Below are 15,421 nucleotides of genomic sequence, written 5' to 3'. Positions count from 1 at the left end.
AAAAAAAAGAAAAAAAACCCCCCATGAGATAGGGTATTGTCATTTTCTGGTTGCAACGAGAATTTACGCATATACATATATGTGATTAGTAAAAGAAAACGCGCAAAATTCTAATAAGAATTCAAAGTAAAGTTAAAACTTGTGAGAGAAGAGAGAATTTACCTATTCATTTATCTAGCAACGGAACTCACGGGCGCCTGCTGACAACGTTGGAGGTCATGGTAAGTACTCTTTAACTGATTCTATCTTAATTTTGCTTTTCATTTACAATGCGTTTGTGGAAATAGAGTCGCGTATGGAGGGAAGTAAAGTAAAGAAATTTAAGTTTTTGCACATACATAAGAGAGTGCTCGCGATACTCTCCTTCTATTTTATAACTATCGGCATAGTTATAACTATTTGTCGTTGCCACTACTAAAGTTTTTTTTTTCTCTTTGAGGTATTTTTTTTTCTTTCTTCGATTCCAATTAGAATTACATACATACATTATAACATATTCATTAGTTCTGTTTCTGTTTAAAATTGGAAATTAGGAATGCATAGCGTAATGCGTATGTATGTAACTTAATTTATAAATGTTGATAAATATCCCGAATGTATTAGGGATGCTCGAAAATGTTAATTTAAAACCTCTGAAATATTGTTCAGCGATTTGACTAAATTAAAGCAACATTTATATACGTACATATAAAACTTGAATAAATATGTAAATGAATTGTAACATTTTAAAATGAATCGGTGCTAACTTTTTTTATTTAAAAGGGATGTGAGGTGATCTAGGTCTTCTTTAGGTATGGTTGGGTTTAGGGATTAACGTCAAAAAAAAAAAATATTTCTCATGGTTGGGTTTAGGGATTAACGTCAAAAAAAAAAAATATTTCTCATGGTTGGGTAGGAGGAGAGAAAGGAAGCGGCTTTATTGCTTCCCGGGTTCGATCGGCTGCATCACCGGTTTATTCCGTTTCCGGTTGTCTGTCTTATCTTTAGGGATTTTCGGGGTTAAAGTGTTTAGATTTATTTTGCCTGGTTCTATTCAAATATGTGCATGAATTTCTTTTGTGTGTTAGGTTGACCCCTGTACACATGTGACAAGCAAGGACCACCCCAACCCGGCGAGCTCAGACCTGGTTTTAGCTAGCATGCACGCTTCGTCACGTACAGGACCTCGTCAGAGGTAGCTTAGTCAGGTTAACTCCATCACAGTAGGCAAATCTAAAACAAATCGCAAAATTTATACGATTTACCACAATAGATCAGCACCTGGTCAACTTCCTAGAATGAAAATCGCATCAAAAATTTGCTTTTTTGTAGGAGATCGGTCTTTGCTCCACTTCTCGGAAAGAAAGGGTTCTCAAACTATAAGCTAGTCAAAGACGTACCCATGTACCAAATTTCACGGAACACACCAATACAAGTCATTTTTTTTTTTTTTGAAATAGGTCGGTCGCTGGTTCCTGGAAATATACAATTTTAAACGAATAAAGTTGTAAACCCAAGGCATCATCAAGTCCAGTTGAATACACGTACAAAATTTCTCAAAATCGGACCAGTCCTTTAGAAGGGTTTAGTCACAAACACTACGTAGCATACATATATGTGACTCGGTCTATGAAAAGGTGGCTTATGACTCAAAATAGAAATTGCGAGAAACAGCTGTTAAAGATAAACAATGCATTTCTTCAGTTCCTTAGTAGTAGTAATTTTTTTTTTTAGTCATAAGCCACCTTTTCATAGACCGGGTCACATATATTTATATTAAAATAGTAGGTATGTCCATACATTATGAACATATTTTTTGTTAAATTCTTAAGCACTTCGTAAAATTTTAAAAATATTTCTTTACAACAACTACTAACTAAATGACACCAAAGTGAAAAGTGCAGTAAATGTATGTCGATTTTCATTTCATTTCGTTTTCTACTTTTTATACGCTACGAAGCCAGTTTCAGCGTATAAATATACCATCAATAAATATATTTTTAACACCTTCACTTTTTGTACAAATATCTTTCGTAACTTAGTTTTGAAGTTCCCTTTAACTTCTTTACATCATTTACGATGTTTGCGTGGAAATTGGGTATGAAATGCGGTCAGAGAATTCCACTATTGGTCATGCAATCAATGAGCTAACAAGTTTGCCAACCTTTTGTGTAGAACACACAAAAAGTAAATTGACTTCAATAGCTAATATTATAAAGGGTTTTATGGTTTCAAAATACCTGACTTAGTTTGAGTAGGAAGAACTAAAAAAAAGTGTAAACAATTTGGCGGAACTTAATAGAAGCGAAGCTTATTTTTTTCTAATGGACGTTGTTGCAGCGTGCTGCCTTCCAGTGGCCCAATGAAATCAGGATAATCCTGTTCATGCGATCGATGTACATATATACATATGTGTATATAAAAACTTTTATTTTTTCCGAGTCCTTGATGGACAGCGGTTTGGCAAGCGTCGAGATCTGAGACTGCTCAGCTACAGAAAATATATCATCAGCCAAGCGTAATGCTTAAAGAGAACAGACGCAAGCGTTTTATACATTAATTATTAAGAGTAGTGAGAACTGTCTTTTTTATAGAAAAAATGGAGTCCGAGCTTTTAAATGTGTTTGAGTGAGAGTTATAATCTTGGCATAAACAACGAAAAGATTCATTTAGTTCGAAGTTCGTTCTACATTGTTTCAGCAGAAGAGGTTTGAAGCGTCTCGATGTCCGAGAGGGAACACAAAAGCTTACTTCGTTCAGAAGAAATGGGTTTGAAATTGATACATTTAAAGGCTTTGTCATAAATATTACACCATGCATTTTCTTTCGACTAGCAAAAGTTGGAAGATTGATAAGCTTTAATCGATTAGTATAAGGTGGAAGATTATATAAAGAGTCCAATTGAAAATTTCTTAAGGCAAATTGTAAAAATTGTTTTTGTATTGATTCGATACTGTCTGCATTGACTTGATAACGTGGATTCCAGATTACTGAGCCATATTCTAATACTGCCCTAACTAATGTTGTAAAAGGTGCTTCAGTTACGTAAGGGTCGTTAAATTCAAAGTTGATCTACACAATAGAAATATTTTTGTAAACAAAATTTGTGTTTTTATAATTTATTTAATAATTTGGGAAAAATTTAAACAACGTGACATCAGGACGGACAAGGCGACAGCTGTTTCGATTATACCTTGTAAATCTCTTCAAAGCCTTTTCTCCCGGGAGTGGGAGTCGAACTCGCACCCCTACGATAGTTGAAATGGTTGTAAACGCATTCAGCTACGTCATGCCTGTTGTGAAGTCTTTCCCAATTGCCTTCTTTTTTTAAAAATTTGTGTTTATATGGCAGATATATTTAAAAGTTCTAATGAGAAAACAGCCCTTAGACTTTCTGATATTAAGAGAAAATAGGTATATCACCATGCAAATCGTACTAATTTTCCTTATGTATTTACATAAGTCTATCTCCCAAAGCTACCAATCTATAGCTCTTCCTTGCTTGCAAAATCCTTGCTTAAAATTCATTTTTGTGGAATTTTTTTTTATCTGCAACAAAATCAAGCTTAACTAAAGACCATGTCCAGAACATCAATTTCTTTCATTCATATCCTTCGCCAAATTCAGTTCAATTAAAAAGATTTTTTTTTTTTTTTTTTTTGAAAATTTTGTCACCGTTTTTTTTTATGCTGTGCATTAAATATACATTTACTTAAAATTTAATACATATTTCACAAACTATAATTAAATATTATTATGGGCTTTGCGCCTATCAATAAACGATACATAAACGTAATCATTAATAGCGCTTTATATGGATTTAATGAGGGTTGTTATTTTTTTCATTAACTTAATCAACGCATCACACTTATAACTAAAACAAAAATTATTAATTATTATTATTATACAATACATATACGCATTTACAACAAAAAGATCAATACATATACACATTAACAGTTAGATATATATGGAAATGGCTTATATACAAAAGATCACACGCACATATTGTTAATTGATCTTAGAGAACAAGATGCAATACAAAATGTATAGAGTTTGCGTGCTGATGTAGTTTAGAGAGCGCAAGGAGCTCAGTAGTGGGATGGAGATAGAGCTGGAGAGTTGTAGAACGATGAGTATGAGCACGATTGAGTTGTGGGTGATGGGGCAAGGTAACGACCGCAGACATTTGACATTTTGCGCAGCGCTACTGCATTCTCAATCGAGGTGGGTGTGTCTACTGCTGCTGCAATTTGTGCTGGTGACGTCAAAGTTAAGGTCGCTTGCCAGACAGTTCAACGCTGGCCTGGCTTATTGTTTATTCACAGCATTCTTCGCATATAATGCAATTATTGTTTTGTTTATTTTTGTTTACTTTTCGGTTTTATCTGCGTTTCGTTTGCTTTCTTAACGGTTTCGTATGGTCACGACATATTTTTGTGTTAAAAAAAAAATAAAATTAAAAAAAAAAATAAAAATTTAACAAATAACGTGCATGTTATCGGTTAACAAGACTAGCCGGCAACTTTAGCTATAATCATCGCTGCAACGAATTTCGTTTAGCACCATTTTCGTTTGGTTCTGACACGTAGTTTGTCGTATTTTCGTTAAAATTTTTTTATTCATCAATTTGCTATAGTCTTCATATAAACATTTCACTGTTTTTGCTCGTCTTCTTTCGCATTTCAATCATCGATGTGTGTCTAGTATGGTCCGGATTTGCCAGGTGGTCCGTAGTTGGATGATGGCGCTGAGATATCGCCACCACCGCTGCCGCCACCACCGGAGTAACCGCCATCACCGCCTCCGATACCGCCGCCGAGACCACCGCTGCCACCACCGATTCCACCACCCAAACCACCGCCAAGACCGCCGCCAATACCAGTACCAAAACCACCACCGCTACCTCCTCCGATACCAGCGCCGCCGCCACCACCGCCTCCCTCTTTTTGAGTTTTGTATTTGATGAAGTATACTTCCGGTTTGGAGGGTTGTGTAGGCGCTGGTGTAGGTATAATAATATCTTGCTGATCTTCGGGTTTCTTAACCAATACATAAACCAATGTCTTTTCTTCGTTTTGTGGTTGCACTGGAATGACGGGTGCTTGGTAACTGGGTGGAGATGGTGCCTTAATGAAGATGATCTTATAATGCTTTTGCGCTTGACCGATCGGGATGTTGGGACGTTGACGAATTTCTTCTTGCTCTGGTGGAGGAACGTGCACGTAGATATGTTTCTGCACAAGCGTGGTGCCACCACCACCGCCGCCGAAGCCGCCACCACCGGAACCTGTGTAGAGGAGAAGAAAAAAAGGTATTAGGTTTTATAATTTTGAAACGGCTAGTGGCTATTACAAAGTCTTTGATTTTGATTACTTTTATTATATCAAAATACTTTTGATTTATTTTAAATACATTTAATTAATTTTAACTGCTTTAATATCTTCAAAAACTAAAGTTTACTTTAAAAAATACTTTCATTATTTTTACGCTATTTCAATTACTTTCAATTATTTAAATTGTTTTGAAGGCTTTAAATACTTCAGTTACTTCAACAATATTCGTATTTCTTGATTTCATCCGAGTAACATTATTCACTTTCAAAAATATTAAGTTACTTAAAATTAAATTGAAGTACTTTAAATAGCATTAAATTACTTTCTGCTTATAGCGTTGACGTTCCAAAAATTATACTTTAAAAAATGTTTGTTTTCAAATGTAAAAACTTTTAATTCTAGTCAAGCGAAATTTAGTATAATAACTACTTTGATGTTGTTGGAGACTTCAAATTACTTGAAAAACCTTGGAAATACTTACAGCTACTTCGTAGTCTCCTTCTTTCATTTGATTTCAGATACTTGAAATCAATTTGAATTTTTATCTCTTTTAAAATTACCTTCAATACTTAAAAATACTTTTTAATGCTTTTCCGACTTTAAATTACTTTCATGTAAATTTGATTACTTTTAGTTACTGTAATGTTTTGAGACTCTTTTAATTTTTTAAAAACTTTTGATATTCTTTCAACTACTTTTGAATACTTTTAAAAAATTTTAAACTTTTAGTTACTTTAAAGTAGGTCTTCTTTTCATGTTTTTGGGACTTTTAATTACTTTAAAATAATTTCAAAATTTTTTAAAAGTTGTCGAGGCTCTAAGCCGCTTTCAAATACTTTTGATTACTTTCAATTACCTTTCCTTACTTGAATATACTGTACTATTAAATTACTTTCGATTACTTTTGAATGGTTTTAAGCCTTAAGCTGTTTGCAAGAACTTTTTCTTACTTTCATTTACTGTTGTAGTAATTTTAATTATTTTACTTCTACAACTACTAAATGTTTTGACGCTCTAAAACCCTTTCAAGTAGTTTTGATTCAAACTGTAAACTTGATTAATTTATGTTACAGTTCTCGGTATTCAAATTATCTTTCAAGTAATTTTGATTAATTTTCGATGCTTTTGAGATTTTAAGCTGTTTTCAAATTAAGTATTTTGTTTACTTTAGCTACTTTAATGCTTTTGATGCTCTAAATTGCGTGCAGGCACTTTTGATATCTTTTTAGAGCTTTCGAGACTTAAAGTGTTTTTGAAACTGTTAATTATTTTCAAGTAATTGCGATTACTCTTTTTAAGGTTAATGATAGTTGAAATAACTTCAGACTACTTTCAATTACTTGTATTTAATTGCAAGTGCATTTCAACACTTTTTACCGAAACTTAAAGAAAAAAGTTTTGAAACTGGCTTCTTATAAAAATTTGCGATTTAAAAAAAAACACACTCTTCTTTAAAACCTTACACACCTCCTCCGAAACCGCCACCGCTAGCGCCTCCTCCGAAACCACCACCGCCGAAACCGCCACCACCACCAGCACCGCCACTAAATCCGCCGCCGCCACCGCCGCCGAGTCCTCCACCAAAACCTCCTAGGCTACCGCCACCACCACCGAAGCCGCCTGAACCGCCGCCAAATCCACCTCCAGAGCTACCACCAAATCCACCTCCAGAGCTACCACCAAATCCACCTCCAGAGCTACCACCGAATCCACCTCCAGAGCTACCGCCAAATCCACCGCCGGAGCCACCACCACCACCGGGCCTATTATAAGCATAGCCCGCTTCTGGCCTAGCTGCCGCCAGCGCTATACAGGATAACAAGATGAAGGTTTTCATTTTGATGCAAACGCGTTAAACCGAACTCACGGACACGACGTACAACGTTATATTTTATTAACCGAAAATTATCGAACACTTTTCACTGCGCTAAAACACTTATACAGACACACACACACACTCGTACCGTATATGTAATCCTTTTTAAATCAACGGTGCGTATGAGTAATGTGTTTCACTGTGGTTGATTAAATTATTTATATTTGGTTATGAAAAAATAGTGAATAGTGGGGATAGAAGGATGGAAAGTTCTGTTTTAATTTAACACTTTTCGTTGCTATTGATGTTGTTTATTAAACTAAATCAAATGCTGTACTGACGATGCAACACAGAGACTTGAGCAATTTATACAAAAAATTTCAGACACCACAATTGACAGCAACATCTTCAGCTAACTCACATACATACGTATGTATGCACAATCAATGTTTGTATGTATTGGTGTATTGTGATGCGATACCGAATAATAGCGTTGGTCGTAGGCTACTTGTTTTTTTATTTTTGTCTTTATATATATATTTTTTTTTTTTTTGTAGTGTGACCGGCTAAGGTTCAAAATGAGAAACGATGCACCGAAGACAGTTGTAACTGTTGCTTGCTTGCTGCAAGCGCTCAACTCGCCAACCCCTGTAACAAGTTGTCATCATTTGAGTCAGCTGACTCAGTTGGAGAGCTGTAGTTGTTTTTGGCGCCCAACTTCGTTTGGCACTCACGTTGTGTTGCTTGTTGAGCACGTTCAGCGTTGCTATTGATGAAGATCGCAAACGTAATCCAAAGTTACCTGCAGTCACAGCGCAGCTGATATGTTGTTGTTGTGATGACAGCAGCTTAAGGTATGGTGTGACAGTATGGGGATGAAAGTTGTTGTTTAACACCAACAACAAACAGACCAAGTATTGATGCATAATATTTAAAACTCATCAGGCATAATTAAGTAAAATTAAATCCAATCATAGCAAATCAAATTAAAATAAATCAAAATAAAATAAGACAACTTCAAAAAAATTAACTTAATTTTTATTTAACTAAATTCAATTTAATAAAATAATATACAAATGGTTTAACTGAATTAAGTAAAACACTTCAAATTCACTTATAAATAAATTACATAAAAAATAATCTAATTAAGTAAAATAAAAAAATAATTAAATTAAATTAAATAAAGTTTTGTAATTGATATTGGAGAAAAATTGTAAGTTTAAAGTTTTGTTAAATAAAATAAATTTTCTGCAATACCAGCAAATAAATTATAGTAACATAAACTATATTACAACCAATAATCATTGAATTAAAAAATGTAACCTATGATTCTTGTTTTTACTTTTGTTGTGGGAGCTACAAATATACTCAAAGTACTTTCATCTTAAGTAGTACATAACTTTACTATCTCAAGTCCGATATAATAAGAGCACGTGGAACCTTTTCTAAGTCTTCCCACCCCATCACTCCCCCTGCCGTAACAAATTTGGAGTCCGCAAAGCCCAGCGAATACTGTAAACTTAAGCGCCTTTATTATCAAACTCTAGTACTAAATATTGCGGTAGCCTATTATTTGACTTCGGATTGTTTTATCATGTTTATTTATTATCCAAAGCTGATATGTACCCTTAGACATTGTTTTGCCCAACCCAGGGATTGAATCAATCTTTTTTCCATGACGCTGTAGTTCTGGAATTATGTAACATTCGACAAAAAGCTTTCCTTCGTACAAGAGTTTTGTGTGTGTATGCCATCTTTGCACCACTCACATTTAATATTAAATAAGTCAAGGTTGCGTGAGAATATACCCTTGTTATCTAAAATTCATTCTTTTTGATTTTTCTTTTTTAATCTTATTTCTGCACATTTCTTACTACGTCTTTTTACAGCGATAAGAAGACTCCTAAATATTTGTGCAGTTTTAACGATAATGATAGTCTTTTGCCGAACATTATTGATCTATCTGGTACGAGAGCCTCGGCTACTTAATGAACTGGATCCGCCACCGGTAGGCGACGTTTACAATTGGGTTGGAGAAGTTGTAATTGCACTGGCATCGCCTTAAAACACTCTCCATGCACTCTTGAATAAGGCGTAACCTGAGATACTTGAGCCTATATTCTTGCAACAGAGCCCTTCCTGTGTTGAGTTTTAAATCAAGAATTAAGTTGAACACCTTTCCGGATTAAGTGAGAGAAGATAAGTTCAATTGAAAGGAGGATAACATTTTTGGAGCGATTCGCAACAGATCAAATGAAGTTCTATACAAATTATTTCCCTATTTCGGACAAATATTCCAAGTTACTTGAGAGAATCGGCTGTCGGGGATCGAGTATGGAGAAGGTTAATATCAATATAGAAGGCAGGCATTTGTTGCTGTTGTTGTTGTTACACATTAGCGCTGTTACACACGCAAGAGTTGAACATCCATGTTGTAGATGGGACAAAAGAATAGACAAGAGAATAAAAACAAAATACTCAAACCGACGACAGGCAAAACTTGGGAAAACGACATAAAATATTGATTAAATATAATTGTAAATAAATTATTTTTAAAACAAAATTATCAGACACCCTGATGAAGACGTGAAGGTGGTGCAGCGCTTTAGAGAGAAAAAAGAAAATTTTAATTTACCTCCTAATTCCTCGGCCCAAGGCCCCATAAAATGCAAACAAATTATATACGTAGATATGTGTAGGCCATTGCCGTGAAAGCATTTGCAGGTCCATCATTTCAAATTAATCTTTTTTCATTCCAAGTGAAACAGTTTTCAAATCAAGTTTTTTTATTTCCAATTAAACATTTTTCAAATCAAATAAAACTTTGTTTGTCTAATGAGATCTACAGGTTTTGAAACATGCTTTTACTCCGAAAAACTATTTTGCAATTAAAAGTTTACCGTGATAGCTTCTTTTATAGACTTCTGAGTAGAGAATATCAGACATCCAACTTTTATTCAACGATACGCTATCTGAGAATAAATTGAATGCATTTTTACGTGAGGCTTTATTTGATTAGAAAAAATGTCACTTGATCTGAAAAAATTTTTATTTAGAAAAAAAAGTTTCCTATTGGTTTGAAAAAAGTTTCACTTAAGTTGAAAAAAATTTCCTTTCACTTGAAAAAAGTTTAACTTGACCTTGAAAATGCCGTGTATAGATCACTTAGTAAGGTATTATAGTCTAAGTTTTTTCAGCCTATTATTTTCGAAAGCAATTCAAGAGGACGGAAGTACTTATGATTAGTTTTTGGAAGATTCTGGCACATTCATTTTATTCATACCCCCTCACTCGCACATACATACATACAAACATACAAGTACATGAATTATTTATTCATCGTCATGCTCATATAACACCTCAAGTAAAAACACCAAAGCAATGAAAGCAAAAGAAAGAAAAAAGTTTAGCAAAATGTGAGTAAAACCTACAACTAAAATTACCGCACAATCAACATATTACGGCATTTTATGCAAGCCAACCAGCACAATGGAAAACAAAAATCAAACAAAAATGCAAAAGTGTGCAAAAAGCATAAAACAAACAAGAAGGCGCTAAAACACTATGCCACTACATACAGGCAACAAATGCAAAATAAAAGAACAATAAAAAATACAAATTAAAGCACAAAAAGAAAAGAAGTAAGACGTAAGTAAAACCAAGCATGAGTTACAATTCAACAATTTAGTTCCCACAGGCGGCTTTGTTGATGCTCCAACACTCAACAAAAGCAAACAAAGAGGCAAATACTGACCGAAGAAGAAGAAGAAGCAGCCCGGTGTAGTGGCTAAGCAACAAACAGCAACATCTGCATCAACCAGCAGCAGCAACGGTAACATCAGTAAGCTTAAATAATAAAGCAAAAAAAAGTACAAAACTGACCAAAATGCTACGCGAGAGAATGCTGCAGAAGTTAGCGTAGCAGAGCATTTGGTTTATGCACACAAGTAGTAAACTTAAAATAAATAAAATATAGCTACTTTTGATACAACTTTCGTGCTCTGCATGCAGCGAAAGTCTTTATGCATCAAGTTAGCCTTCGTCTGATTCGCTATTCTCAACAACAATTTGTAAGCCAACAAAGCAAATTACGGAGGTCGTTTGTTGCAAAAAAACAAGAAAGCAAAACAAGTTCAGCTAACAGTTAGCAGCTTAAAGCCATTAATTTGTGGGTTATCACTCTCACTCTCCTTCATGTGGTACTAAAAAACGCGAGTGAGTAAGCATCGTTTACGTTGGTGAGTGAAATAAGCAGTCGTTACTCTCGCCTTCAACAAAATTTGCTTACGCAGTGCAGCACATGGCTCATGTATTTTATGATTTTATATTCAGTCTGTTATGTTAGCTGTCGGCTACGTGAACGTGCTGAAGTTTCTAAATTGATTAGCAGGAGTATCAATGAAATAAGCGTATTGAATGTTTGAACAAAAAAGTTCAAGTGTTTATAATTAAATGTTTTAATTAATTTAGTGAAAACTATTGACATACATTTTAATGTAAAACGTTTAAATGAAGAAATAAATTTTAAATATGAAGTTCTATGTTACAGTTATTTTAAATTACAAATTATTTGCGTTTAGGAATAATATTCGATGTAATTAAAAAATATTCAATTTCCCAAATTGATAAAAATCCTAAAACGCTAGAAGTGGGTGAAGTCGAAAAGGACCTTAAAAGCCTAAGGGAAAAAAGACAGGTGGAGGTAGCCGATGTCACCGCGAAGGTGTTAGAAGAGGACGAACAGCCAAATGGTGCTGCGAGTCGCACAGAAGTACACCCGGCACAACAGTTACGAGAGGCTGAAGGGGCCACGAATACTCCCAAAAGGGCAAGGGGAGGACGACGACGTCACGACGAGGGTGCTGGAGGGGGACAAAGAGCCCAATGGTGCTGCGAGTCCTACAGATAAACCTCCAACACCGTAAGGTGAACTCCTCCTAATCCTAGAGGAGGGTTCGTTTGACGTGGCGCTGATCCAGGAGCCATGGCTCTCATCGGGAAGAAAGGTTTCTCTACTTAGCGCGCGCGGATTTGGCGTTCTACGCGCAAACGGAAAGACGGGTGCGGGCTGTAGTAATGGTAAGGAAACAGCTGCATTAATATATACTGCCCAATAACACTACTGAGGACCTCGTAGTGGTGGCCGTTGAGCAAAGGAATAAGCAGGCTTTTATCCTGGCATCCTGATACATGGCCCACGCTGCGGAGATTCCACCGATGGAGTGCAAGAGGCCAGTACAGGATGAATGGCGCAACGGGCGGTTGGTTATAGGCGCGGGTGCAAATGCGCACCCCAATTGGTGGGGAGGAGCAGATACGAATGTGAGAGGCGAATCTCTATTTTGTTACATCCTGCAAACCAATTTACAGATAGCCAACAAATGAAATATCCCTACATATATTGGTCCAACATCCAGCAATGTTTTGGATATTACAATGAGCTCCGAACGTGATATATTAAGGTATGATTGGATGGTTCTTGAGAGACCATCCTTCTCCGACCATACGTATATCAGCTTCAGCATACCCCTAAAGAGGGTAGAGAAGGGAGGAACCTTTAGAAACCTTAGGTCAACGAACTGGACTAAATTCCAGAAACATGTAGAAACAAAACTGGGACAACCCAAAGAGGTTGCCAATGTGGAGAAACTGGAGGAGTCTAATGAATTCCAAACAAGGACGCTTATGAATTCGTATAAAAAAGCTTGCCCTCTAGGAAGATTCAGAGGAAAAACAAAGCCGCCATTGTGGAGCAATGAGCTGAGTCTTCTAAGAAGACATGTTAAAGAAATGTTCAAATTAGCAAAGACCGCGGAAAGCGAAGCGCGTCGGGACGAGTACAGGGATTCTATCGTGCACGGGTTTTTTTGCATGCGCTTCGGCCTGTAATCTTTATGCATACCTGGAGGTATATTTTTAAGTCACCTGCATTAACTTTTGTGTTTCCAGTAGAAGATCATTTTTCCAAGGGACCACAAGATGCCTTTGCGAGCATCCCCTTGTGGCCACAACTGACTCATATCTTCCTCTTGACGGAATTTTCTTCCATGGAATTGAGTGGGCAATTAGAAAGGAAAGTAAAGTCCCCTCTCGACCAACAAAAATCACGCTCTACAGGTCGCTCGTCTTACGTGTCCTGATGTATGACTACGAATCATGGATGGTGTCGAAAGATGAGATGGCTCTTGGGGTGTTCGAGAGAAAAGTTCTTCGGAAGATTTGTGGTTCTGTCCGTGATGTCGACGTTGAGTATCGTAGGAGGTAAAGTGATGAGCTATATGAGTTTTACGCAGATGTGACAATAGTGCAGCGAATAACAACCTAAAGGCTTTGCAATCGATACCGCAGTTTGGAAGCAAAGGAAGGGATAGAGCTCCACTGAATTGGAAGATACAGGTAGAGAACACTTGACCTCCCTTGGTGCTCTCAATTGCCGTCAGTTATTGCGAAACAGGAAAAGATTGCGTGACATGTTACGAAAGGGTCAAAATCGCTTAGGCGGTTAATTGCCAATTGATGATGACGACGGGCGCCATGGACAACGTTGGCAAAGCCCTGCTCCGAAAATATTTTGTTGGTGGGATTCCCAGGAAGTGTAGGTGATTTGTATATGCTGGATAGGACTGAAGTTATAATAAGGATTCAACTGCTGCTGTAATAAGGATGTAACCCATCCGGTTCTGAAGATTTGAAAGGAGTGAAACACAAAGCGCACTTAAACTTGTTGGTAATTGCGAAGCTTTTTTGCTCAAACGTGTGTCTAACAGTAATTTCGGGCCTGCTAAAGAGGCGGCCGCAGCTCGGTCATTAATCAGGTTCGAGAAAAGGTTACCAACTACGACTTCATTCGAAGCAGAACAACATCCCCCTGTGGTATCTTCAATGTAGTCATTCTCTCTAAAGAGAACTGGAAAGAGGGATTAATCTAGGGGCCTGTGTGTTTTCGATCACTACAGCCTCTTCTAAGCGGAAGTTTTCAGGATTAAAAACATAATTTAACATCTAGTTTTGTAGCCAATCGACCGTTAAAGCACTGTTCTTAGCTGTGGTGTGATCCTGCTGTGGTGAACTCAGAACATTCCAGGCCGTAAGTGGGTGACATGCGATCTGCCGAAATTAATTTGTTTACTAATGCTCAGTTGTCAATGGTGTTCTGACTGACCACTGTCCAAAGAGAAGCCCTGCTTTACGCCTCAATATACTGAAATTTATTTTCTATTGCAGTTGCTTGGAGGCAAAATTACTATCTTAGCCCGATACAATTTTCAACTGTGATCGGCTTTTTCCATACCATCTATAAAAAATAAAAGTTGTGTACTCTTCCCCTTTTATTTGCGTGTCAAAAGAAGTTTTTTATGCATTCGAATGAAACATTTCATTTTATTTCCCACAATTCAATTTCAACTACTGACGATTATTAAAAACAACTTTAACTTCCTGCATGGTCCCAGTCAGCTTCACCTTGAAAAAAAAACGAAAAGGACAGTGAAGAAGCGGCTGGTTTGGTAGTTAACTGACGTTGGTCGTGCAAGTTGTGCAACTAATCCACAAAGCAAAATGAGCGTAGCTGAACAAAATTTTGATTGTGATGTTGAACGTATATTACATAATACTGAGATATCAGAAATATCCTCATGACTTAAGAAATATTGCATCAAATAAATGTTAGAGGAGCGCAAAATTAAGATAAATGATTATTTATTAAACTGAACCCATTGGAAGGCTAAATAGATTTCAGTGCTACCAGAGAAACTTCTAGCAAAAATATTTCAAAACTTTGCCAGATGAATCTCCTTACTTAGTTATTTATTTATATCTACTTCAACTTCTTCGAATGCACTTAATAATAAATGACGGCTGTGTAGAAATTGTTTTGCGTTGAGAATGTGCATTACAAAAGTGTACAAGGTCGAATGAGGTTAGAAAGTTTTGCTGTTATTGTAACCGATACTATTAAAGCAACCACTTAAATGTATGAAAGTAAATTTAAATATATTCATAAACATTTACTATAAAGAAACTTTCAAGTCAATGAGTTATCTTAAACAGCTCACGATGTGGAAAATGTGGTTTTTCGTTGGAAGCTTCAGTAGTCGTAGAAAAAATGTTAATATCATTCTACCATGCGATGTGTCTTCCTAAATATTGGTTGCTGTACCGAAGGTTTATCGCGAAAAAACTCTTGAACTGCATTGGTCCTACATTTACTTTCTATTGGACCCATGCCAAGCGCTCGTTATCCAGATTTGTTGTGTCGAGCATTGTTCCTAAGCGCCAGACAATTTTCAAT

At 36.2% G+C, this 15,421-nt stretch overlaps 2 protein-coding genes across 6 annotated transcripts in view; both read right to left on the bottom strand.

Moving 5' to 3' along the window:
• Positions 1-15,421, bottom strand: part of RYa-R (RYamide receptor) — a 417,850-nt gene that overhangs the window by 80,518 nt on the left and 321,911 nt on the right. The gene's annotated exons all lie outside the window — the stretch shown is intronic.
• Positions 3,648-7,459, bottom strand: TwdlT (TweedleT). The gene is made up of 2 exons (XM_067775573.1): positions 6,783-7,459; positions 3,648-5,269 (listed from the first exon to the last, which is right to left on the bottom strand). The coding sequence occupies exons 1-2, from the start codon at positions 7,150-7,152 to the stop codon at positions 4,683-4,685; spliced, it is 957 nt and encodes a 318-aa protein (XP_067631674.1). The 5' UTR covers positions 7,153-7,459; the 3' UTR covers positions 3,648-4,682.

This window comes from Eurosta solidaginis, chromosome 1, assembly GCF_040869045.1.
Source record: "Eurosta solidaginis isolate ZX-2024a chromosome 1, ASM4086904v1, whole genome shotgun sequence".
NCBI classification, from domain to species: domain Eukaryota; kingdom Metazoa; phylum Arthropoda; class Insecta; order Diptera; family Tephritidae; genus Eurosta; species Eurosta solidaginis.
The sequence above is the reverse complement of the archived record's forward strand: the minus strand, read 5'-3'. Positions and strand labels throughout refer to the sequence as shown.